The sequence below is a fragment of the Pogonomyrmex barbatus genome, unplaced genomic scaffold, assembly GCF_055798465.1.
Source record: "Pogonomyrmex barbatus isolate J1 unplaced genomic scaffold, ASM5579846v1 scaffold2, whole genome shotgun sequence".
Lineage (NCBI taxonomy): Eukaryota > Metazoa > Arthropoda > Insecta > Hymenoptera > Formicidae > Pogonomyrmex > Pogonomyrmex barbatus.
Genome location: NW_028297116.1, coordinates 25484911 through 25511913, shown reverse-complemented (window position 1 = coordinate 25511913; position 27003 = coordinate 25484911). Strand labels below are relative to the sequence as shown.

The following is a 27003-nucleotide window of genomic DNA, read 5'->3' as shown; positions in this document are numbered from 1 at the left end:
ATATATCATGTTAACATTTAAAACGTTTCCTCTTTCTCGCAGCTTCCCGATCGGCGTATTTCGCGGAATAGCGTCGGTCGGGTGTGGTCAGGATTATTCGGAGAGAAATAAAATATCGAGCAACTACTTCGTTATATACAAGTATTTATATTAAAGCTATTTATTATATAAGCTATTATTATATAAGCTTATTTATTTTAAAGCTAATCTGATGTATGTACAATATTTACAGTGTATTTTCCTGGAATCTGATTTTACATTATTTCGCGAAAAGCGTAGCGGATTCCGGGAATCGTTACAATAGACTTCGCTCGCGGTCTGTTCCGGCGCGTTTGCGTTGGTAGACGCGGTGCGGGCGCGACGGTGCGCGGGGTCTCGGAGCGCGTGTTATGGTCGATCAGCTGTTCGCACGTCCAGTTTTCCGCTCTCGTCAGGCTGAGATTGGGATGTTTGAGTTGCGCTGTGGCTGAGATGCAGGAAGCTCCTTGCTTCTTGACCGTTAGCGGAGGATGGTGCGCACAAGGGCTTGCTTTTAAAGCCCAGGTTAAGAAGCTCCTTAACCTGTGCGCTTTGGTGAGGGGAGCGATCGGCCAGAAGTTCCTGGTGCGTTAGGAAGCATCCTAGATCGCTTGTGTTGGATAAGAATAGAAAATATCGAGAGCAGTACAGCGATGTTTCGCCGGTGATAGTCCTGATCATCCACCGGAATCGCTTAATATACCCGAATCGGCCGTCGGTCGGGAGTAGTCGGGTACAGGTCGGTCGAACTCGGGTCGGGGGCGATTCCGGGGATGATCTCGCCAGAAGCTTCGAGATAATTCGTTGAACGCGCTCGGTGATTTCGCGAAGATGCTCGGTGGCGCGGGCCGGCGGTGACCCAATCGGCGCGTCTATTGTTTATCCACGCTCTGTACACGTGAAGCCGTGCGATTTCGATTTCTCTACGTCTGGTATTCGACGTGAATTTACCCGACGGTGAGATCACGAGGAGATCGCCGTGTCGGTACCGACGGTTGATCGATCGGGGACTAAGAATTTTATGTTTATAAAATTCGCGAATATTATTATAATGGGGGTGATTCGGTCGTTACATATATATATATATATATATATATATATATATATATATATATATATAAAATATAAAAAAAAATGTAAAAAACTATAAACGTCATGAAGAGTGCAGAACATGAAAGAGTTTGCAGAACATAAAAAAAATGTAGTTCAACATAATAAAAAGAAAAAAGAAGCAAAATATTAAAAAAAAATAAAAATTATTACAAAAATTTAAAAAGTTAATTATTATAAAATAAAATGAGTTTAGTCAATCGATGACATTGAAAGTTAATTGGAGTAATTTCCTTATTCAATTTATTCGAGTATAAAAACATTCTTATTGTTAAATATTGCTCGCATATCGCAGTTATTAGTTGAACACGGTGTGGAATCTAGTCCAATTTCTAATTCGTCGAAACATCTAGTATCTAATAAAAATACATTTGTATTTAATACAAATTTTCTTGTTACTTTAGTAACAACTTTATTGTATATACCTCTTTTTAGAATGTGCATATGGCTGTCTTTTATTAAACGGAAAAATTCATATATTTTGAAGCCATTTTTTTCAAATAATCTTCTCTTTTAGTTGGAAATCTAAAATATTAAAAATTTCGTTTTCACCGTAATCTATAAAATTGCATTAATCACTATTTATGTTTCATGAAACATTTATATATTTATTATAAATGTAAAACTTATTTTAATAGACTAATACCATCTTTTTTTATTACGATACTTTGCAACAAGATACTGGCATTTTTACAGAAATTTAATGGCCATACATACACTGACGCTGTAAGATTCAAACAAGTATCACGTTACATACATAAGCTGCCGCCATTTTCTCGCATACACTCGGAAACCGCATGTGACGCAAATCCAAAGTCCTAATTAGCAATTTAGTTTAACATAGACATCTGTAGCCTAGAGTGCGATGTAAAAATTATGTGGAAAATATTGTATTTTCATATTCGGATATAAAGCTTAAAATTTATTTTCGGTAAATTATTAAAACAATTACATAAATAAATTGGAAAATAGACAAAATTAAAAATTTTAACGCGATTAACAAAGTATTGAAAATTATGAATAGAATTCCAAAAATGGTCCATCTCCTCTTTTGATAAAACTTTTTCAGAAGCTTTATTTTGGAATATGTAAAATAATACCACTAGAGATCTCGTTTAATCTTATAAGCAAGAGAGGTAGAAAACAGCTAGATAAACAGATTAAATGTAAATTGTTGATTTATTCCTATATTGTATTGTAATAAACTAAAATTGACATTTCTTTTGTATTTCCTTTTATATTTTCATCATAACTTTTCAATAAATTTGTAAATAATCTATGTTTATATAACAATTTTTTTCTTCTTTAGGCTTATATATTCTGCAAATTTAAAGGTTGACTTATCTTATGTTGTAATTTGAATCGTATAATGTGAAATCTCACTCGGTATAAGCCCGGTATAGACTCTATTTTGAATAACGACTTTGCTTCAAACAATCCAAATAAGTATTGATTTGGTATCAATACATGGCCTCGACATTTCTTTCGACAATATGAGCGGGTACTAGACGATTCGTCGCGAAAGAATCAGTCTGTGCCTGTACACAGCCTGTACACAGAGAACTGATATAGAATAAAGAGAAAATATAATAACTCTCTTCCTTTTTCTTTTCAAACTCCACCTACAGCTTTCAGAAGTGGAATTCGAAGTGAAATAGTTGGATCCTTAATCCTCGAGTGAACACACGCGTTTTCGGCGCGATCGATAAAGACTGTTGAGAAAAGAAACGTGCGCGATTGTCGCTGTGTATCGGCAAAAATTGCGCTATTGTGTCGCGAGCGTAGACATTGCATCGGTAATGGCAAATGAAGAGTATTGTCTCCAGTTGAAGGAACTGTTGCGGGAGAAAGGTCTCCCAACAACGGGCAATAAGTCCGATCTACTTCTGCGTTGGGGAAGCAACGCCTTTAATGCATCGGGCGAAACACATCAAATGGCGACTGCTATTGAGGAAAGGTAAACAGAGAATGTTGCGTCGTGTAACGGGGACGTTCGATGCGAAGAGGCTGCCCGGGATCCTGCGCAAGAAAGAGCTCGCGAATATTTCAAGTTCGAGCTGATTCGGCGTGAGAGAGACATATTGCGGCAAGAACTCGAATTGAGGGCGCGAAGCGGAGTTGAGAGATCGGATAACCTCAAGTGACGTTCGAAGTCCCGTGGCTACGACATAAGAATGATCAAGGACCTGCTGAGCGAGTTCGACGATAGCGATTATTGGAGAAGGAAACAACAAGTTGGATTGTTGCGCAAAACCTATAATGTAGACGACAATGCAACGAAGGCGCTGGTAATTTGAAAGGAAAAGCTTTAAGTTGATTTCACTCGAAACCCGACATAAGTCTGAACACAATTAATCTCTTGAAATGAAGAAGATGTTCGACCATCGTCCGCAAACTCGCGTTGAGGAAAGAATTTGAGCGTCGAGTATAGCAGGCCAACGATAGCTTTATCAAATACCATAACGATAAAGTGATTTTAGCGAATCGAGTGCTAATCGAGTCGAGCGAAATCATCGATTATATAATCGATGGTATACCAGATCCGAGATTGCGAAACCAGGCAAGATTGCAAAATTTTGAGAGCGCATCCGAGTTGACGAAAGTGTTCGAAAAGATCATCCTGAAGACTCCTTTGAGATTCGAACGAAACATTATGGGAAAGGAGCCGATGAAGCCGAGGAAAGACGTTAGGGCGGCCGTTCCCGAGTGTGCTGATACTGTCATGGCACAACGAGGGATGAGATGCTTCAACTGCAAGGGAAGAGATCATTGTGCAGCCGAATGTAGGAAAACGCGGACCGTCGCTGAAGGGAAGGCCAACCATCGCTCTAAAGGTTCGAGGGACGAGTATACTGGATTGTCGACTCAAATGAATTTAATCCAGACGATTAAAGATGTCGAACTGTATGTAGTATCCCTCTTTGTTACGAGATCATCGATGACGAAGGTAACACACGTCAATATTGTTGTAAAGCCGTTGTTGATACCAATTCGCCGATTAGCTTGATAAAATCAAATTATGTGCTAGTTAACTGTCGTCTTCCTATCGTAGAGAATAATTGTCAATATAGCGGCATCAACAATTCGCGGATCGAACTATTAGGAATCTTCGAAAAACCCGTTAATATTGATGATGTCGACGTGCATGTCAAATTCTTTATCGTTCCGGATATGACTATGAGTATCCCAGCGTTGTTAGACAGGGATTTTATCTCGAATCCTGCGATAAAAATAGAGATAGGCGAAGCGTTGTGAATTTTACGAAACACGTCTGATTCTTCGTTTGAAGTCGACTTTATTGAGCAATTGTTGCACATTGATTATGTCGACAAAAGCGAACTGCAACTACATGTTGGCCCTGGTGTTTATAATGACGCGGTAGTTAGGTTAAAGAAAGTTTATGCTGATGTGTATCTCTCCAACAAAGAGTTGCAACTATTGATACACGAGCCTGAGATGAACATATACTTAAAGCATGAGCAGCCTATTAGTTTTCGAGCGCGACACAGATAAATCAAAGCTTCGAGTCATATTAGATGAGCTAATTAAAGAAGGGATAATTAGAGAAAGTTCCTCCCCTTATGCTAATCCGATAGTGCTTGTTCGGAAAAATAATGGGAGCCTAAGACTCTGCGTTGACTATAGAGAATTGAATAAGATTACAATCAAAGATAATTTTCTTACCCCGATAATCGAAGATCACTTAGATAAATTAAAGGGTAAAAAATTTATAGTAGACTAGATCTGAAAAACGGATTTTATCATATACGGATGGCTGAACCTTCCATCAAGTATACTTTCATTACGCTTATGGGACAGTTCGAATTTTTAAGAATGCCGTTTGACTTGACTAACGCGCCGCGTGTTCCAAAGATATGTATATAACATATATAAGCCAATGATTGAGAGAGATAAAGTCCTGATATACATAGATGATATATTAATAGTTACGGAGGATGTGGATGAATATTTGATTATTTTACGCGAAGTGTTGGAGATCGCGCGACGGCATAAGCTTCAGTTTCGGTTGGACAAATGCTTTTTTCTATATGATAAAATTATTTACCTAGGGTATTCTATCGATCAAAATAGTATTCAACCAAGCACGACAAATATTGAGTCGATTGTTAACTATTCGCTCCCGCGCAGTATCAAGAAAGTCCAGCACTTTATAGGATTCACTAGTTATTTTCGGAGGTTCATTCCGAAATTTTCTGTTATAGCAAAGCCATTGTATGACCTATTAAAAAAGGGCACTGAATTTAAATTCGGTATCGAGGAGAATAACGCATTTGATACATTGAGAGAGCATTTGTCCAATAAACCAACCTTGGTTAGATGATCTACAGTCCGACTGCAGTCACGGAATTGCACTGCGATGCAAGCGCAAGCGGATTCGACGCCATCCTATTACAAAAGCAGGATGACGGACGTTTTAGACCTGTATCATATTTTAGTCATAGGACGATGCCCGTAGAGTCTCGATATCACAGCTTTGAGCTGGAGTGCTTGGCTACGGTATACGCAATAAAGAGATTCGTATATTTGACCGGAATCCGATTTAAAATTGTCACTGATTGTGATAGCTTCCGATTTACTCTTAGCAAATAAACGGTCAGTCCATGGATAGTACGGTGGACTATGTTTCTCCAGCAGTATGATTATGAAATAGTGCATCGATCCGGTAACGCATGGTGCACGTAGACGCCCTTAGCTGATGTAATAGCATCTTATTATTGGAAGGAAATAGAAGTTTGAACGAATTCTGTCAATAAAACAAGATCAAGATTAAAAAACATGTAAAATCCGCGGTAAGCTAGAGAAGACGGATGACAAATCGTACGAATTGCGAAATGGACTCGTTTACCGTAAAATAAATAATAAACAAAAATTGTTGTTCTATGTGCCGGAATCTATGGAAGATAATACGTTCTTGTTACGATGATCTTGGTCATATGGGCATTAGTAAGATGATCGCAAGTATTACAAAAATATACTGGTTTCCCGATATGTAATAAAAGGTGAAAAATTATATAAATAACTGCTTAAGATGCAGAATCTCGCTGCCGAATGGAAAACCGAAAGGATATCTGCACATTATCCCGAAAGGAGATCTACTGTTTCAGACTTATCATATAAATTATTACGAACTGCTAGAAAAAAACCGGAAAAGACTAGATATAATGTCAATCGTAGATGGTTTTACTAAATTTATACTTTATTCTTGTAAGTCCACTTCTTCGAGATTTTAAAACATGTAAAAAGTTATTTTCGAGATTATAGTAAACCGCGACGTTTTATTAGTGATCGCGGCAGCGCATTCACGAGTGACAAATTCAAAAATTTTGCCAAGAATTAACAGACCATGTCTTGGTTGCTGTAGGCACACCATATGCCAACGGGCAAGTAGAAAGATTCAATAGAATGTTAACTCCCATGATTGCAAAGTTAAGCGATGATCCAAAAAATAGGATCAAATACTTCAAATAGTAGAATTCACGATAACAATACGATAAGTAGAGCAACCGGAAGTACTCCTAGCCGATTATTGTTTGGTCTAGACCAGCTCGGACAAATCAACGATAATTTGCGCTTAGTTTTAAACGATCAGAGTGCGAACGATCGCAGTTTATTAGAGCTAAGGAAAACCGCTGCAGATAAAATAATTGACAACCAAGTTATGAGTAAAAAAATGTATGATCGTATACGCATAAAGTGGCGACTACTTATAAAGTAGAAGATTACATAATGATTGTGAATGTCAACACTACCCCGGGAGCAAACAAAAAACTCCGAAATATAAAGAATCGTATATCGTAAGAATCGTATACGAGGTCTTAGATTCGGATCGCTATGTTGTGCAAGACATTCCGGGATTTCAGATAACGCACCGTATAACGGCGTGGTGTTTGCAGATCGGATAAAACCATGGACATGCGACTGATTGCGCATTTTATATTATACGCGGTTCTCGATTATGTTATCGTATTTATTTTGCTAATGTTATTGTATTGCGTTCATTTCTATTCTGTGCGTTATATTTTCCATTTGAAGTTATATTATTTTATTTTAACTTGACGCCGATCGGGACGATCGAACTGTCAGGATAGACGAGTTGTTGTAATTTGAATCGTATAATGTGAAATCTCACCCGGTATTCTTTGACTCTATTTTGACTAACGACTTTACTTCAAACAATTCGAATAAGTATTGATCTGGTATCGATACGTGGACCCGACATTTCTTTCGACAATACGAGTGAGCACTAGACAATTCGTCGCGAAAGAATCAGTCTGTACCTGTACGCAGCCGAGAACTGATCATCCTGACTATATATATGTCATAATAGACATCTGTGCCCACAGTACACTTGTATGATGTTATAGCATAAGTACTCGCAGTGAATAATGGAATGCAGTCTTGATCTTCCGCTGATTTAAGTAAACATGCCACATGTTGTGCGATTAACTGTTTTTCGCAGCAGAAAAAAGGGAAGTACAATGAAGAGCATAAATGAGGTTCTTTTCTTAGCTAGAAGTAGATAAGCGTGCCATCCGTGGATTGTCATTACACCTACTTTCCGAGGATCAGCGTCAAAGACCGAATGCATCTCAGCTTCTGCATACATTCTACATTGCCTGGACGTAAAAGACTTTAATACAATTATTCATTTACAATTATTCATATTTCATTTATCAAATAATTGACATAAAAAAATTTTAATGATTATACGTTAAAAAAATATGGTTATTTTGAAATATCTTTTATAGTTTGTGTTTACTGGAACAATAGGAGAATAATAATACAAGTATAGTATATATATAGTTATAATTAAAATATAATAATTATATTTTAATCTAATTTTATTTTAATTAAAATATAATAATTATACTTATAATTAAAATATAATTCTTATTGAAAGATATTTATTAGATTCGGAAAAATAAACGACCGACTGGATTTGAACTCGGGATCCCTCGTTTACTAATCTGACACTTAGTTTGCACGACCACGACGGCTCTTCTCTGTTAGCTGTTTATATTCCGAATCTCTTTCATGACCGCTTACGGTCGTCTAATTCTTACATTATATTGTATGTAAATGATAATTGCATGAATAATTGTATTAAAGTCTTTTACATGCGAGCAATGTATATGCAAAAACTGAGATTCGGTTTTTGATGCTGGACCTTAGGAAGTAGGTGCAACGACAATCCATGAATGGCGCGCTCATCTCCTAGAGACAGAACTACATCGAAAAAGGACCTCATTTATGCCCCTCATTGTATTTCCACTGTATATCAGAAAGGTCTGGGAGTCAATCATGTAACTTCACATGAAATTTTTCACTTTTTATTTTTCACGCATTGACATTTCACGTGAAACTTTTCACGTATAGCGATTATGTATGGCTGCATTTCGATATTCACTGCCAGTGCTGAGAATATGACGTCATAAAGCAGTGCTGGTGATGCGTTTCGTAATTATTTCCATTGCTTTTTCCAACCTATAGCGGAACGATATTCGCAGTACTGCCAAGAAGATTACTTAGTGGTTAAATGTATATACAGGGTGAAATGTACATTCAGAACAACCGTTTGTCCTTAAAATATCATATTCCTGAATGATATCATATTCCTGAATTTTAAGATGATTTTTCCTCTACCAAATTTTTATAAAAAGCTTAGTTTTTGAATTATAAGAGAAAATAGTTCGCGAATTACAGACCGCATACAGAAAATAAGCAGGAGCGATGCAACTCACTACCCATTCCGGGCGTTTACGTAAGGCACTCGATGCAATCAGCTGATAGCTATACGCGAATATTGATTACATGCATGCTTGCAGCTTACCACACACACACACACACACACACACACACACACACACACGCGCGCGCGCGCGCGCGCGCGCACGGGGATGCACGCACACGCACATGCAATCACCCGCGTCGGATGCCCGCTGAGTTGTACCGCCTCTGCCTATCTTCTGTACGCGGTCGTAATTCGCGAACTATTTTCCCTTATAATTCAAAAACTAAGTTTCTGATAAAAATTTGATAAAGGAAAAATCGTCTTAGAATCGTCTGAGGAATATGACATTTTAAAGACAAACGGTTGTTTTAAATCACCCTATATACACACGTAACTATGGCATTCACAACTACAATTTTAGTTGAATTAATACAATTATTTGATTCATCCAAATCAGATATTACAGAAAACGAAAATATATTATTTTATATTCAAAAAAGATATTAACATCACGACTACGTTAAGAATTACATAAATATAGTTAATTCTTTAACAGATAGCGATTTTAAGAAACATTTTAAACATTTAAGAAACATTTAAATATTTAAAACGTTTAAACATTTAAAAAACATTTAAACATTTAAGAAACATTTAAACATTCAAACATTTTAAACATTTTAACATTTTTTTTAGAAACATTATTATTAATTATTATTATTTTTTAGGTACCCATTATTTTTTAGGTACCCATTATTTATACAAATTATTAATTGTAAAGTTAATAACGTTCATGCAAGTAATTGTTGGTTATTCAATTCTTTGTTAGATTATCCATTTTGTATCATAATAATATTATTACAATTGTTACGTTCAGTGACTCCATGATTCTTTTCTTTCCCCAAAAGCATTATTAATAATATTTTTCTTATACAAAAATATTGATGTCGATCTTTTACTAATAAGATAACTAGACACGAAGCAAGAGAAAGAGAATTGTAACCACTCCAACTATTCAAATTAGAACGAGCTTTTATTTAATGAGAAAAAGAATATTATTAAATATTATAAATCCTCAGATTGGATCTGCAAGATCTATATATTAAGCATAAGCATACAATGGGCACGAGCGAGACACGATATTTAAACATCCTGTAAACATCCTGTCTAGCTCGAATCCTGTCTTATTCCACCTAGCTACCTCAGGTTCCCAGAATCAGCATCTCTCTTCTACAAGAATCTGGCCAGCCTGTAAAAACAGTGCTCTTCTGAAGCGCACAGCACTTATTTTCATTTTTTCATTCAGTACAAAAGCTATTTTTTCTAAATTTTTTATTTAGTGCATTAAGCCACTCTATTTCATTTTTTTTAGTACATTAAGCCATTTATTTCAACGCTTTATTTTTCTTTTTCATAAACTTGATCGTCACAATTTAATTCGATATTATCTATTTAACATAAATTAAAGGCAATGAGCAAGTCAATCTTCCAGAAGAATATCCAGGCTCATTCCTTAGCACTCCGATTTTAATCGATCAGTAAGTCTTTATGGATCATGAAGTAATTTCATTACAATTTTCGAATTTTTATACTTACTTTATTTAAAGCTATATCTCTCTTTTCTTTATTCTCTTCTCTCTTATTTTCCTTCTCTCTCTCTCTCTCTCTCTCTCTCTCTCTCTCTCTCTTCCTTCTCTATCTTTTCCTTTCTTTCTTACACCAGTGCTACTTGGGACCTCCGAATTTCGTTGAAAGCCCTCGAAAGTTCCCGGTTGCTTTTACCTATCTTTCCCTCTCTTTCTTAAGGCCATATCAGATTAGCGATTGCCGATTGACGATTCTACTATTACCAATCACATTGACCGTAATCAGGACCTGCTACATTGTGATTGGCTGAAATAGAATTGTAAACCGGCAATCGTAGCCGCGCAACCACTAGTATGATCTTTATACCAGTGCAGACTACTTGGAATCTTCTGAAGGCCCTCGAAGGTTCCCGGATTCTTTATCTACGCACTTTTCTGTCTCTGTCTTTCCTAGGTTCCTTTCCTACCCTTACTATGTGCGAAATTTCTCTTATTTCATTTTTTCCTTCTCCGTAGTGAATCAAACAGAAGTATCGCCTTCTAAAATTCGAAAATCTGACCGTCTATTAAAATTCCGTCGTTATTATAATGGTAGAGCCTGGTGGGCATTCAGAGTCAGAAACAAAAAAGCGAAACGAAACAATCTACCGAACCGTTATTGTCAACCTCTTCTACTACCTCTCTTGAATCTCTCTCTCCTTTTCTCTCTCATTAAGCTCTCCTGAATCTCCTCTCGACTCATTTTTTCAGCTTTTCCTCGAGTTTTCTACCGATCCCGCTAGAAATCCGTATTATGCATTTGACTCTGAACCTATCACCGACTTCGAAGCCCTATCTTCCAGTCCTTTGTTCTCTGATAATGAAGAACTCCTGTTTCCTAATGTTAAAATAGATTTTCCGGAATCATTTGATCTTTCACTTCTTTCTCCAGAAGGGAGAAATAAATTCAAACCTACTCTTCTCCTTAATTTTCCATTCACACACACACACACACACACACACACACACACACACACACATGCGCGCGCGCGCATTAATTAAATAATATCATATTTTCGTTTTTATTAATTTAAGTTTATTCCCAAACATATTTTGTAATGTATTACTGAGTAGGATCATCGCTTAATACACTCTTACACTCACACTTTCCCTATTTGAAATTCTACCCAATGGCCGCCGAACAATTAAAACACTCACGATAACATACACGCACATTACTCGCCCACATCATTTCTCTTGCTTCTCAAAAGGAAATACAACATTAATCATATTAAACATTTAATTTAATTTAATTTTAAATTCTCTTTATTTCTCTTAAAAACTCCTCATCTCATTCTCCCCATCCCACTGATTGCACAAGGTTTATCCCTGGTAGGAATTAAGTTTCTTGACCGACCAGCGTACGTCTGTGGAATAGTGTTATAGTGTTCTCGCATTGCTGACCTAGTGCCGAAATTTATCAGTGCACTCGGACTCGAGGGATCACGTTTCCACGCTTGGCCTTCGAGAGAGCAGCTGTTGGCGTTCTTCCAAGCCCCATTCATACTCCGTTCGCAAATTTTAATTCTTAATTCTCAATTTTTCAATTTTACTTCAGGCTGGACATAACACAATAATATTATTTACTTTCTTATCGTTTTGTGCTCTAATCGCTCTTGCTTAACATAATTTTAAAGATTATACTAAACTAGATTGCTAACTAAAACTTTGGACTTGCGTTAGATGCTGTTTCCGATTGTATGCAAAAAAATGGCGACAGTTCTGTGTATGTGACGTGATACTTGTTTGAATTTTACAGCGTTAGTATGTGTATAGTCATTAAGTTTCTGTAAAAATGTCAATATCTTGTTGCATCAAAAATGTCATAAGCAAAAAAAGATGATGTTAGTCTATTTAAGTAAGTTTTACATTTATAATAAATATATAAATGTTTCATGAAATATAAATAATGATTAATGCAATTTTATAGATTATGGTGAAAACGAAATTTTTAATATTTTAGATTTTCATTTAAAAGAGAAAACTATTTGAAGCAATAGCTTTAAAATATTGGAAAAATATTGAAATATTTTTCTTTTTAACAAAAGACAGCCATACGCAGATTCTAAAAAGAGATATATACAATAAAGTTGTTACTTAAAGTAAGTAAGTAAACTTAAAGTAAGAAAATTTGTATTAAATACAAATGTATTTCCATTAGATACTACATGTTTCGATGAATTAAAAATTGGAATAGATACTCCACTCTGTGTTCAACTAATAACTGCGATATGTGGGCAATATTTAACAATAAGGATATTTTCATACTCGAATAAATTGAATAAGGAAATTATTCCAATTAGTCAACGTCATCAATTGACCAAACTCATTTTATTTTATAAGAATTAACTTTTTAAATTTTTGTAATAATTTTCATTTTTATTTCTTTTTATATTTTGCTTCTTTCTTATTTTCCTTTTTATTATGTTAAACTACATTTTTTGTATGTTCTGAAAACTCCTTTATGTTCTGCGTTTTTCATGACAACAATCCTAATTTTTTATGTTTTTTTTATATTATAAATACACATATATATATATATATATATATATATATATATATATAATGTTAGCGCGATATATAATTTTAATATATGTTAAGTTTAATGTATGTTTTATAAATATTATTTATCATAGTTAAATGGACTTTCTGATTACTCAACAATTAAAATAAAATTAAAATAAATATTATTTTTGGAATTCACACAATTTGTTTAAATGAAACAATAATTATTACAAAACTTTGTTGAATATCACAAGTAATAACTATTTTAAATATGTGGTGGCAGCGACCATTTTCTCGCATACACCGGAAACATTGTCGGACACAAGTCACGCTATCTCGATAATAACATGTTAACAATTTAGTTTAATATAGACATCTATGGTTTTATTACTTTTTGCATCTATCAAGATTATTTCTTTCATGGTCGTCATCTTTCTACTACGAGTGCCCTAATGTCGGTCCACAATAAGTATTTAATTTTTAAGCCGTAAGAAATTGACCAATCATAGTCGAGTATTCTTTTCATATTCGATTATAATTGGTCAATTTCTTATTTCTTAAAACTTAAATCATCTATTGTGAACCGACACTTATCTCGTCAGTAGGTCTATTCTTTAACTTCTTAAAGACAATTTTACTAGCTAGGTATGTCGTTATGCAGCTTTTTTCCTATATATTATACCTGCGCAACGATGTGTCGGTCCACAATAGATGATTTAAGCTTTAAGAAGTAAGAAATTGACCAATTATAATCGAATATGAAAAGAATAATCGACTATGATTGGTCAATTTCTTACGACTTAAAGATTAAATACTTATTGTGGACCGAGACTAACGACACTGTCGTTAAGAAGTTAGAGAATAGGTCTACAGTAGACCTAAGTGACGATCCACAATAGGTGATTTAAGTTTTAAGAAGTAAGAAATTGGCCAATCATAATCGAATATGAGAAAAATAATCGACTAATCGACGAATAATCGACTCTAATTAGTCAATTTCTTACGGCTTAAAGATTAAATACTTATTGTGGACTGAGACTAATAGACATACAGCCGCAGGAACGAAAGCAGGAAATGGCAACATAATCTATGACGTTACATGCTTGCATGAACTCATCGAAAGTTTACTGTAATATATTTTGAAATATACTCGCAGCACTGCCAATACTGGAATATCGGAATGTAGCTTGGATGCGTGGAAAGTGAAATTATAAAACATAGTTTCATAGGTTTTATAGAAAATTATTTTATTGATACAGTATTATATACATCTTTTAATAACCGATTGTATATGTATATTTAATTCTATCCTATGTACTATACACATTTAATCCTAACGGAGCCTTAATCTTCTCTAATTTCAGCATATTTATTAATTCCTTTTCCTAGATTTTCGCCTTTCCGCAACTAGGGTACATGGCGAAAAAGTTCACGTAAAAAATTTCATGTTTAAGAGAGTTACATGATCCCGCGAAACTGTACATGATTGTAAATTCACGTGAAATTTTTCACTTTTTACGTTTCCACTTTAAGGGAAAAGTTACATCGATCTCCTGATAATAAAATAATAAGAATAAGGACCGCAGCACATTTCTGCATAACACATAATGCATAATGCATAAAAAAATTAACCAATCAGAATCTTTTATTGCCATTATGAGGATAGAAATGAAGGATTATGATTAGTTCATTTTCTTATGCGTTATGCATTATGCGTTATGCATTATGCGTTATGCAGAAGTGTGTGCTGCGGCCCTAAAACCTAGTCTACAATGACATAACATAAGGCTGTAAGGCGTGGTTGTAAGAACCTACTTAAATGAATTATTTTCATTTGTTATGCTTAACAATCTTACGTCACAGTATAACTATGCTATATACTGTAACGTAAGGTTGTTAAGTATAAGAAATGAAAATAATTCATTTAAGTAAGTTCTTACAACCATGCCTTACAACCTTATAGCCTTATGTTATGTCATTGTAGACTAGGCTTAAGGGTACCATCCAATGGCATAGTTTTTTCGCATTACGCGTATCGCAACCATTCAAAAGTGTCTACGCATTTAGGGTGCCGTCACATGCGATATAACTTGCGTAAGCGTAACTTGCGCCGACCAATCACATCGTTTCATTTGAACATCAAATTCCGCCTAGTTAGTAGTACTTTATGCTGTTTACGCTATTATGTTACGCTGAATTTAATTTTTTTGCGGAAGAAACGCATACACACGCGCGCGCTCATACACACACACACACACACACACACACACACACACACACACAGTGAATAATCTGAATAATCTGAATAATCAAAGTTTTTCGGCAAAATAAATAAAGATCAGAGTAAGTTTAAAACGTCTTTATTTTCGCGTCGATCGGTTTCACAGGATAGCGTCGATCGGTTTTTGGTCAGGATTCGGTACGAGAAATAAAATATCGTGTCTCCTTATATATCTAGGTTTATATTTACAATGCCGACTGGCTGTTTTTATATGTACAGTATTTACAGGTATTTTGCCGTTGGTACGGCGAAAAGACGCGCGGTTTCTAAGTATTATATATAATCGTTTGCTTGCGATCGGTTCTCCGAATTCTGGTGTGTTCCTCGATAGGCGCGGGCGCGACGGTGCGCAGGGATTTCGGCCGTCTTGTTTTGATCAGCTGTGTGTAGTGCTATGACGGCTCGAATGCAGGAAACTCCCTGCTTCTCGATCAGAAGAATATGTGCACAAGGGCTCTCTTTGTGGAGCCCAGGTTGAGAAGCTCCTCAACCTGTGAATACTTGTGCGCTGGTGGATTTAGAGGAGTGATCGGCCAGAAGCTCCTGGCACGATAGCACCCTAGATCGCTTTTTCTGGAGATGATTAGGAATATCGAGAGCAGTATCTGACTGGTTACTGTCTCGCCGGAGATAGGTCTCGTTTATCTCCCGGAATCGCTTAATATACCCGAGCCGGCCATCGGTCAGGAGTCGTCGGGAACGGGTCGGCCGGACTCGGGTCGGGGTAGTTCCGGGGGATGTCTTTGTCGGAATCCCCGCGATAATTCGCCGAACGCGCTCAGGAATTCCGCGAGGATGTTCGGTGGCGCGGTCGGTAGCGGGGCCGGCGGCGGTGGCCTTACCGTGTGTCTATTGTTTCACGCGGCGCGCACGTGAAGCCGCGTGATCACCGGTTTGCCGCGTCCGCTGTTCGACGGGCTTTTCGCGACGGTGGGATCGCGGAAGGATCGCCGTGTCGGCGCCCCGACGGTTGATCGGTCGGGGAGTTTTAACATTGTTAATAATTGTTAATAATTGAGGGGGAGTGAGACGGGTGTCGTTATAAGTTGATTAATTAATATAAAAATAATTAATTAAATAGCTTCATATTGAATTAATTAATAATAAATATATATATATTTATATATATATATATTTATTATTAATTGTATATATATTAATGTTTTATATATATATAATTAATATATATACATATATATATATTAATTAATTTATAATAGTTTTTCAATGCGTGGCCCAACAATATTTAACAATTTAATTAAACATTTCTATGGACATTCTACAATAATTATAGAACATTTCGTAATCTTCAAATTCTATTTCTTTGACCAGATTGTCACTGTCACCCTGTAATAATCTTCGTTTTTTTGCGAATATCGGACACACCTACATTCTATGACGAGCTTTTTCTTGTTAGTATACCATCAGTTTCCATATTCCAAACAATTTTAATATATTATATCGTCTAATTTTATGTTGAGATTGTTTCATCTTCTTCCACTTTTGTCATCGCTTCCATATTATTAATGACAACAGGTCAGAATTCATAATGACTTTTGAATACATTCGCACAGATTAGGTTCACATCTACTTGACTTATTCGTACACATACTCGTATGTAAAGTCTCGGTTCCTCATAAAGCGTACTTTTCCAGATACGTAGATTACAAAAACCAATCACAAATTAGTTTAGCATTTCTGTTAGAGAATACAACAGAAATCCTAATCAGCAATTGATTGTATTAATTACGCATTTCTCGAAATTATGCGAAATACACTCTATATGAAAGAAGGCTTTCAGAATGGCGTAATATGTTTTAATAAAATACTAGAATATGCAGATTACGCTTACGCAAGTTACACCGCATGTGACGGCACCCTTATTGTTCTGCTTGCGCTAAAACTTGCACTGCATGCAATGTAGCGTATTAGTGTCGGTCCACAATAGGTGATTTAAGCTTTAAGAAGTAAAAAATTGACCAATTATAATCGAATATGAAAAGAATACTCGACTATGATTAGTCAATTTCTTACGGCTTAAAGATTAAATACTTATTGTGGACCGACACTTATGCGATTTTATCTTAAGGTTTTCATACGCAACACGCTGCGACAACAAGAATGTCACGTAATTCAAATTTTCTATAATGACTTCCGCTGCATTTGCTGTTCATAAAAAGGAATAACGGCAGCAGCGTATTTAACTGGTGGCAATTTTCAGTTTTATAATATCATACGATCAAAAATTATATCAGTGACATAGAGAATGTGTGTTTTGTGCACAAATAATTAAAAAATATAATATGGAAAACTTGAAAAGGCAAAAAATGCGATTGCGGCAACTGTTGGTGCAGTTGTAATTTGGGCAAAATTTCTAAGAAAAAGCGAACGTTATATTGTGTTATTCTTTCTCAACTTTAATTCATTTCTCGTTTATGGATTTTTATTTGTGTTATTGACCTTGTTTTTATTTTATTTGTTTAACTATACACAAGCTTTATTTTTTATACATTTATATTTACGGATCTTCCAATGTCATTTTTAATACCTTGCAGATTCCGAAATCGTATCCCATGCTTTAACAGTTATCGCTGTTATGCTAAAAATAGACTATAATTATATAACGCTTCCTGTTTTTCAACCTCAATAAGCAATTCTTTTAAGTTGAATTAGAAGAATTATTGAGTAAAATATTTTCACTCATTCCCGATAGCAATAAATGATTCCTCAAGCACATGTTTATCTCCATTTGGATGACTTGATGGTTTATCGTATACAATGCTTTCTACGCTATTCCCCATAGCACTTCCTTGTACTACGACGCCACTACCTATATAAAAAATTATTATATATACAATTATTTTAATTTTTTTCAAGAATTGTGCATTATTTTTATATATATTTACCGTGTATTGGAAAAATATCTGTTATTATCAATGAAGAACATTTTATATCCTTCCAAACATTTATGACTTGAAATTAACGATTATTTCTTTACAAATTCCACATCTAACAGAAAAATAAATTAGTAATCAGCACATTTAAACTGTATTGTTAAGTTACATAAAATATGTAATTTTCCATTAAATAATTTAGAAAGTAAAAAAGCAATATCAAAGTTTTTTCGTTTAAAATAAACGATAACTTTTTAAATTATAGAATCATTTATAATAAATAAACTTTGAAAGATTACAACAATTGCGATTCATTATTTATATTCTTGATGTTGACAAATTGAGATTATGACTTCATATATATAAATAATCTTGTTACTATTTATTCGAAATAATTAATTAATAACATGTTTCATGTAACATCATAAACAAGTTTCTATACCTTATTTAATGTCATTCTCCTATATTTATTAATATATGTTATTGATGTTATGCTGCACGCTGCACAGGTTTCTTTTGTTTTGCTGCGGATTTGTTTGTCCGGTTCAACTTCAAAACCGCATCAGCAAAGCGAGATGCGGTGAAATTATTTTGCATCGGAAGTACGTCATCTAGTGAACAAATTTTAACCAATAACAACGAACTACTGCAGATGCATGCTGCACATAAAATGGCACCTTTAAAGTGCCATTTTATGTGCAGCATGCATCTGCAGTAGTGGAACCCAGGCTGGTTACTTGCGTAAGAGTAATCTATGTCAACCAATCAAATCATTTAATAAGAGTGATCTAGATGGAATTATGTAGAGTAGCTGAGACAATTTGATTGGATAACGCAGTTTACGTTTACGCAAGTTACGCTGCATGGGGAACCAGCCTCACAATAATAGCATAAACAGTATAAAGTAACTAGGCGGAATTTGATGTTCAAGTGAAACGATGTGATTGGTCGGCGCAAGTTACGTTTATGCAAGTTACGCCGCATGTGATAGCACCCTTATTATGTTGCTTGCCCCAAACTGTTTCTGATTAAAAGTTAAGAAAATTGGATGAACTCAATATTTTATATATCTTACGTGCTATTTTATTTCTATTTTTACATAATAAATATAAGTTATTAGTTTTTTTAACTTTATTTCTATCACTGTGCAATCAATTGTTTGTAACAATGTTTTTTTATGAAAAGCAAAAATGCATAGTAATACTTGATCGGAATTCATTTTCGGAAATTGCTTACTTATTGTTATCCGTTTCGGAAATTGTATATAATAGATGTACATATGTATATGTGCTACGTTACGCATAATTCATGTCCATATGTCATTATTATGTATTATAAATTTGCGTAACCAATAAATAGCAAGTTTTGCTATTTCTGGAACAATCTAAAAGAATAAAAAGATATTGATTATCGTCTACGCCACTAAGTTATTTGCGTCTCATGAGACATATAAAATTGAATTCTGCATAACAGAAAACGCGTAACATCTTTGGGGTTTTATTCTCTAAATTATGCGATATATATCATAGACAATAATTTTCGCATGATTAATGTCGCATGCATACGAAACACGCTGATTTCTATTCTCGAACTGAAATGAAAATTGTAATTCGAAAATTTTCGTGTATGATAATCTTACAGCGTTGCTAGGTTGAAAACAAATATTTATGCCAATCAGAATTTTGCTCTAACGAATGGAGTTCAAATCATTCAAGAAAGATATAAAACAAATCAAAAAGAACATTATTAAAACTTGAGAAGATAGACGGGAGCGAGATAAATCAAAATGTTTTATACGATTTTGCGATATTCGCAATAATTTTCGAGTTATTAAATATTAAAGTTGCGCAAATAAGAGCGCGCGAGGAGAAAGCGCTCGCCCGCCTGACCTGAAGTACGCTTCATGGGGAACCGAGACTTTATATGAAGCGTACTTTTCCAAATACGCAGATTATAAAAATCAATCACAAATTAGTTTAGCATTTCTGTTAGAGAGTACAACAAAAGCCCTAATCAGCAATTAATTACGCATTTCTCGAAATTCCGCGAAATATGCTTTATGTGAAAGAAGGCTTTCAGAATGGTGTAACATGTTTTAGTAAAATATTAGAATACGCAGATTACGCAAGTTACGCCACATGTGACGGCATTCAAAGGCCTTTGATGGTGGAGTCTCATGAGGCGTATTTGCCGCGTACCGTGTAATTGCGTAACCAATCAGAAGCGATCTACGTTTCTCGCTACGCATAAATAAATTCTCTTCTGTCCCATGGCACGTAAAAAAGTGATCTATGTACATGCGTAACCAATCATATTTGTCTATTCTCTTAGCGCTCTACGGAATGCTAAATATCGTAATTTTATTGGTTGTGTTATTTAGAAAAATGCTCTATAAGACAGAAGGAAAAAAAATTCGCGTATTGTTTTGTACACACATATCTACAACGTATTTAATTATATAATTTTCGTATAATTCAGAAGTATAAATTCAAATAATATATTGGTTTATATTTGTGCATTACGTCGAAAAATTTATTCAAACGTTTAGCTATACACCTGAAATTAAAAAAATTAATAACTATTTAGTTTTTAATAAAAAAAGAATAAGTAAACGAGCAATCGTACGTAAATATTGAAAACAAATATTTATGCCAATCAGAATTTTGCTTTAACGAATGGAGTTCAAGTCGTTCAAGAAAGATATAAAGCAAATCAAAAAGAACATTATTAAAACAATGTTTATCCTATATTTTTCTATGAAAATCGTTTACGTCAAGGAGCAAGTGATAAATTTGTGAAAGAATTACAATTTCATAATGACAATACGTTTTTTAATTTTCGTATGGATATGGAAATATATTAAAACTTGTTAAACTCTCTGGGATCATTTATAGCGAAACAGGAATGTATTCGAATACCGATATTAATAAACATACATTTGGAAATTTGCAAAAATATATGTATATTTTTATTTTTATTCTTATATATATATATATATATATATATATATATATTTTCATAAATTTTCATATATTTTCTACAAAAATATACATTTCATAAACTCAAGAGAAAACATTGACACACACACACACACACACACACACACACACACACACACACACACACACACACACACACACACACATACATTTGTAATACCGCGTATTACAAATAAAAATAGAATTTGTCTCTACTTTGGCGTACCGGAAAACATAGATCGCTTCTGATTGGTACGCGGCAAATACGTCATGGAACTCTAGCATGATTAGTTACGCGATACGCGTTACGCTAAAAATATGTGCCATGAGATAGCACTCTATATAAAGGGATGATTATGGATTTGCAGTCAATATCTGATCGAATTTGTTGCCAATTTGCCAGCAAATTGCTAGCATTTTGCTTGCTGAGCATATATATCTTTACGATTTTTCAATCATATCTTTTTAAGTATATATAATTTAACTGTGTTCTGATTTACGTTCACAGCGCTCATAAGTATCATTTGTTCTTGTTAAATATTTGATAAACAACAAGAATTAAAATGCTTAAGTGTCGGTGTATCTTGATTTTAATATAATTATAAAAAAAAAGGTAAATATGTAATTTTAAATAATAAAATCATGATATTTTATGCATACGTCACATAAAATAAAAATAATTTTTTTATATAGACTTATGATTATTTCGTTTTATAAATTATACATTATTTTGTGATTAGATGATTTGTACAACTAAGAATTACTAAAATGTAAGCAAGAACGGAGTAAAAAAATGTATTATTTTCTTTCAGCCTAAATAAAAGAGCAAGATGGAATAACTAATATTGAACTTAAAAAAGCTGATTTCCAAATAAACACCCAGTATTATGTGAGGTAATTTAATTGTGTGTTAACTTAATTATGACAATAAATAAAATTAATAAGATTTGAGAAAATCTCAGATACGCATGAGATTTGTTTTCTGTTCTTGCACGAGGATTGAAATTAGAACCATTAAACCAGTATACTGTGCTAGAAATGAATTGAACTAAACTAAGACTTTGTATTCTCTTCTTTCTTTTTTTCTTTATACTAAGATTTTGTATTCTCTCTGAAACTATTTCACGCTGTCCACTTAATTGCTTCGTTTTGAGTTTCGAGATCCGCAGTATTATGCAGAATTCACATTGCATCCGATGTAACATGATCCAATAGGAGAATTTACTTTTAGGTTTTTAGAGTTCCTAGATATCAATATTTTTATCTAGAAAATTTATTCTTCTATCGGACATCATGAATGCCGAATGTAGTGTGAATCCGGCATTATGATTGGAGTTTCCTATAAAAACACTGCGCATTGATGCAGAAAAGGCAGTGGTGAAATATGGGTGTAAATTTTGAAAACTAGTGGGCTCCGATATGTTTTAAATACTTTTTTCATTTTATACTTGTTTTATTAATATGCTATAGCTCAACGAAAAATTATCAGCACAAATTATTAAAAAGATATTTAAGATATTTAAGGTATTTTAGGCCGTTTAAACTCTAAATTGTCTTCTTAAAAAAATTGCGATAATTTTTTACAATAACATTAAGTTTCCAGTTTAAAAACTTATTTTTTATAAAATGTACTTTTTATTTATGTATATTATTTATTTACTTTTTAATTATGTATTTTTTGTAAAATGGCCACACATCATGTGGTGAGCACGAGCGCGATGTGATGCTGTATTCTTTTATTATCCGGCAGCACTTAATCACGTCACCTTCCAGATTCTAAAGATTGCTGAGCGTAGAACAGTCCTCGTTGTTCATTCACCAAATCGTGTACAAAGCATCAAAGATGTGTTCCACTTATCGCTTGCAACGACTACGCTACGGCCGAAATATTTACCACTACCTGGGCGAAATTTTAAACAATCGCGCCGACCCACCTACGAATCGTGAGCGTCGTGGGTTCGATGCGGTCGCGATTAATAACATTCTGATCGCGCCACAGTGATCTCGATCGTTATGTGGAACGGATGCTGCGAGCGTTGCAGGTGTTAAGTGGAACGTACCCCAAGAGAGCCGAAAAGAGCACAATCTCGAGCGACAAGCGTTACATAAGATGGCCATAACTTGACAATAGTTACACTCTCGTTAAGAGAGTGATCTAATGAGCGTGCGCATAAGAGAAGAACCGGAAGTGCTTGAGGCGGCTACCTTCCGCAGTCATGCATAATGCATGTGTCCGCGAGGTGCTGCCATCTGAGAATTAGATTGTGGCGTTTGCGAGGAGCATTGTTCACGATGTTCTGGGGGTCAATCATGTAACTTTACGTGAAATTTTTCACTTTTCATTTTTCACTTTTCATTTTTCACACCTTGACATTTCACATGAAACTTCTCACGTATAACGATTATGTATGTAGTTTAGATACGTGGAAAATGAAATCATAAAACATAGTTTTATAGGTTTTATAGCTAAGGAAAATTATTTTATTGGTACAGTATTATATACATCTTTTAATAATCAATTGTATATGTACTACGTACATTTAATCCTAACGCAGCCCTAATCTTCTCTAATTCCGAAGCATATTTATTAATTCCCTAGATTTCCGCCATCAAAATACATGGCGAAAAATTTCACATTTTCACATTTGAGAGAGTTACATGATCCCGCAAAATCGTACATGATCGTAAGTTCACGTGAAACTTTTCACTTTTCACATTTCCGCCTTAGGGGAAAAGTTACATGATCGACTCCCTGAGTTTGATGGTGAAAAAAAGATGTTGGCTGCGGTGAGATTCGAACCTAGATCCTCAGGTGTCCAAAGTAGGCGCGCTACCACTGCGCTATGCAGGCTATGGTTCTTTTCATAGATGTTTTGCTAAGTATTAATTGTGTGAGCGGGGGACCGCCACATAAACCCCCGCGCGCAATTTTCTTCGAGAATATAAACTCATTCTCGAACAATGTATATATATATGTATATGTAAAATAAAATAATATATATATTTACATATACATATACAAATATATTATTTTAATTCAAGTGTTATTTCTTTGATTTGTGTTTGTAGAATTATAAACGTGCGTGATTTGGGATCCATTTTCTCCTTCTTGTTGGGAATCCTTTTGTCTCTAGAATGTCGAGCAATCTAACCGATGCGTCGTGCAAGGAGTCGCGCGGTAAATAATGCAATAAAATGGGGTGTTTTGATTGGTCAATTCGTGACGCGCTCAATGGGAATTCACCCTTACAGATATTATTTTTTGTTATAGTGTCGTTAAATCTGCGTAACTAGTGAATTATCTTTTAAAAATGAGAGAATATCTACAGGGAACGATCCTCTGTTTTAAAATCGATTTCTAAAATATTAATTTTTCTGAGGGCAACGACGAGCGGACGACCTCTCGGTCATAACAATATGTATATGGTGTGTATATGTGTATATATATATATATATATATATATATATAATGTGTGTATATGTATATATAGTATATATATATATTTTTTTTTAAAGCTTAGTAAAAAATAAAGAAAGTTTTAATACAGCCTAGTACATGACAAAGATGTAATGCATGTGTATGTAGTATGTAGTATACATTTATTATACATTTATGTAATATATTTATGTAGTATATTTATTATACATTTTTAAGTGATTTGACGGGGTCGAATAACAATATATCTTTCCATGCGTATTTAGGCTGCGTTTTGATATTCACTGCCATTACTGAAATCTATAATATATGTGACATAAACTATATATTTCTAGTACTGGCAGTAAATATCGGAACGCAGCCTAAATACTGTACTGATATCATTTTTCGCTGCGTATGCGTGTAAACGGGATCGCAACACTGTACCACATGGTTGTAAGATATTTTTCTTGCTAGAAGTGCGCGGCGACGAAGTTGCGTCACTGTAACACGTTTGTAGCATTTGAAGTGCGAATAATAGAAATCGTTAGCGATTTAAAAGATAAAGACGAGAGAACGCTTGAGGTATTATCCTTTTTATTTTTTATTTTGTTATACGTCACTGAGTATCGACTTTTAATATGTTTTTAACCTGTTCTTTTAGGTTATATGACAAAACTGCTTAACCTTATACTCTTTTAATCAACACTTTTTCACTCTTAATCAACTCTTATATTCCGAATCCTAGGATTTTTTAAATCTTTTATAAAGAAATCCCCAAAAATTGTGAAATTGTCTCGTAAATATATGAAATGAGAGCCGGATTTGAATCTGTTGTCTACCGGCTAGATATTATTAACAGGTCAATTTAAGCATTAAACTATATGCATTATCTTACGAAGCCTTTCCTTATTATTTGTAATTAGTTTTCTTACATAGATATATCGCGCTATACAAGAGCTATTTGTATATGTCCATAAATGTTGACAAGAGATGACCAACAAACTCTTCTTATTATCAGAATGCTACAAACAGATTATACTAATTTGTGGATTTCTTTTTCAGATGGATGAAGTATCGCCAAAAGCATATCCCCTGGCAGATCCTTCGCTGACTATAAAAATACTGAATCTGGTACAGCAAGCACTGAGTTATGGACAACTGAAGAAGGGAGCGAACGAGGCTACAAAGTCCCTGAATCGTGGCCTATCTGAATTCATAGTGATGGCTGCAGACACCCAGCCATTAGAAATATTGCTGCACCTGCCACTGCTATGCGAGGATAAAAATGTACCTTATGTCTTTGTACGAAGCAAGCAGGCTTTAGGACGAGCCTGTGGCGTCTCAAGGCCAGTGGTAGCTTGTTCGGTATTGATTAACGAGGGCTCGCAATTGAAACCTCAAATCAAAGCCATTCAGCAAGAAATTGAGAGGCTTTTAATCTAGATAAGACTTATATCTGTTATTTTTACATACCTCATTATTAATAACATATAATGTAAATCTTTATTGCTATTCTAAACATTTGAAATAAACAACTCCCTTTATACTATATTTATAAGAAATGTATAAATTGCACGATCTCTTTTATGAATTAAATGTTTTGTATACAAATTAAGACAAATTTAAAACATTTAATAAAAAGAACAAAACAACATTTGCCTTCTAAATTTATAATAATTTATAGAGATGAAAAATTAAAAAATAATTTGGTAATAGGATCGTATTTAAGAATAGACCAATTCTATTCTATCCTAATTTAATAGTTGACATACTAACTTTAAAATATAATTTATATTTTTAAGAGAATTACTTTTACTCTTGTTTATTTTTGTAGTCTTGTAATCGGTTGCTGATTTCATCGAAATGGAGAAATTAAATAATAAATTATTAACATTGATTCGACAAATGTATCATGCGGAAAGAAATATGCTGTTCGTTGGATTGACAGATGTAATAAACTCGATGGAACGAAACTTAGTGGAACTCGTCATACTCGCCGAAAATATAACACATTTAATGTCACCATTGGATTTTTTAACACGCTTGATAAAGTTAGCAGAGGCGAAGAGAATTCTTTATGTTCACGCATGTAAAAAAGAACAGCTCGGTCAAGCATGCTGTTTACCCATTGGTATAAGCGTCATTGCGATCAAGATTGGACCTTCTTATTTCTCGGAAAGAATTAAAGATATAAAAGATGCAACAAAAGTAACAAAAACATCAAACGAATCAAATGCAACTTTGTAATGTTATTGGTCTATTTTTTTTACATAACTTGTTTATTTTTTTTACGTTACTGTTTCACATACAAAATTATATGAAAATTATTGTATAACATAACATTCTCAATAACCATATTTAATATAATATTAATAAAGGATATATCATCAAATATATTAATTGCACATTGATAATTGTACTTAA

The 27003-nt window shown here is 34.2% G+C and overlaps 1 protein-coding gene and 1 long non-coding RNA gene across 3 annotated transcripts in view; both read left to right on the top strand.

Moving 5' to 3' along the window:
• The window catches only part of LOC148936843 (uncharacterized), a 32045-nt gene extending 9862 nt beyond the window's left edge, over positions 1–22183 (top strand). The window contains exons 2-3 of the long non-coding RNA XR_016139027.1: positions 21670–21774; positions 21974–22183. This is a non-coding gene — a long non-coding RNA (uncharacterized LOC148936843). The remainder of the gene's footprint in view (positions 1–21669; positions 21775–21973) is intronic.
• Positions 22184–24953: 2770 nt separating this feature from the next.
• On the top strand, positions 24954–26231 carry hoip (NHP2-like protein 1 hoip). 2 transcript variants are annotated; one of them, XM_025218026.2, is made up of 3 exons: positions 24954–25161; positions 25241–25438; positions 25642–26231. In XM_025218026.2, exon 3 carries the CDS (start codon positions 25642–25644, stop codon positions 26020–26022), a length of 381 nt encoding a protein of 126 aa, XP_025073811.1. In that variant the 5' UTR covers positions 24954–25161; positions 25241–25438; the 3' UTR covers positions 26023–26231. The 2 variants fall into 2 exon arrangements, with proteins under 2 accessions (XP_025073811.1, XP_011635503.1); XM_011637201.3 differs by lacking the exon at positions 25241–25438 and having other exon boundaries at positions 24959–25161.
• The last annotated feature ends 772 nt before the right edge of the window (positions 26232–27003 follow it).

What these genes read in the sequence shown, in the direction of transcription:
- hoip (XM_025218026.2), top strand. Translation starts at nt 25,642, where the DNA reads ATGGATGAAGTATCGCCAAAAGCATATCCCCTGGCAGATCCTTCGCTG.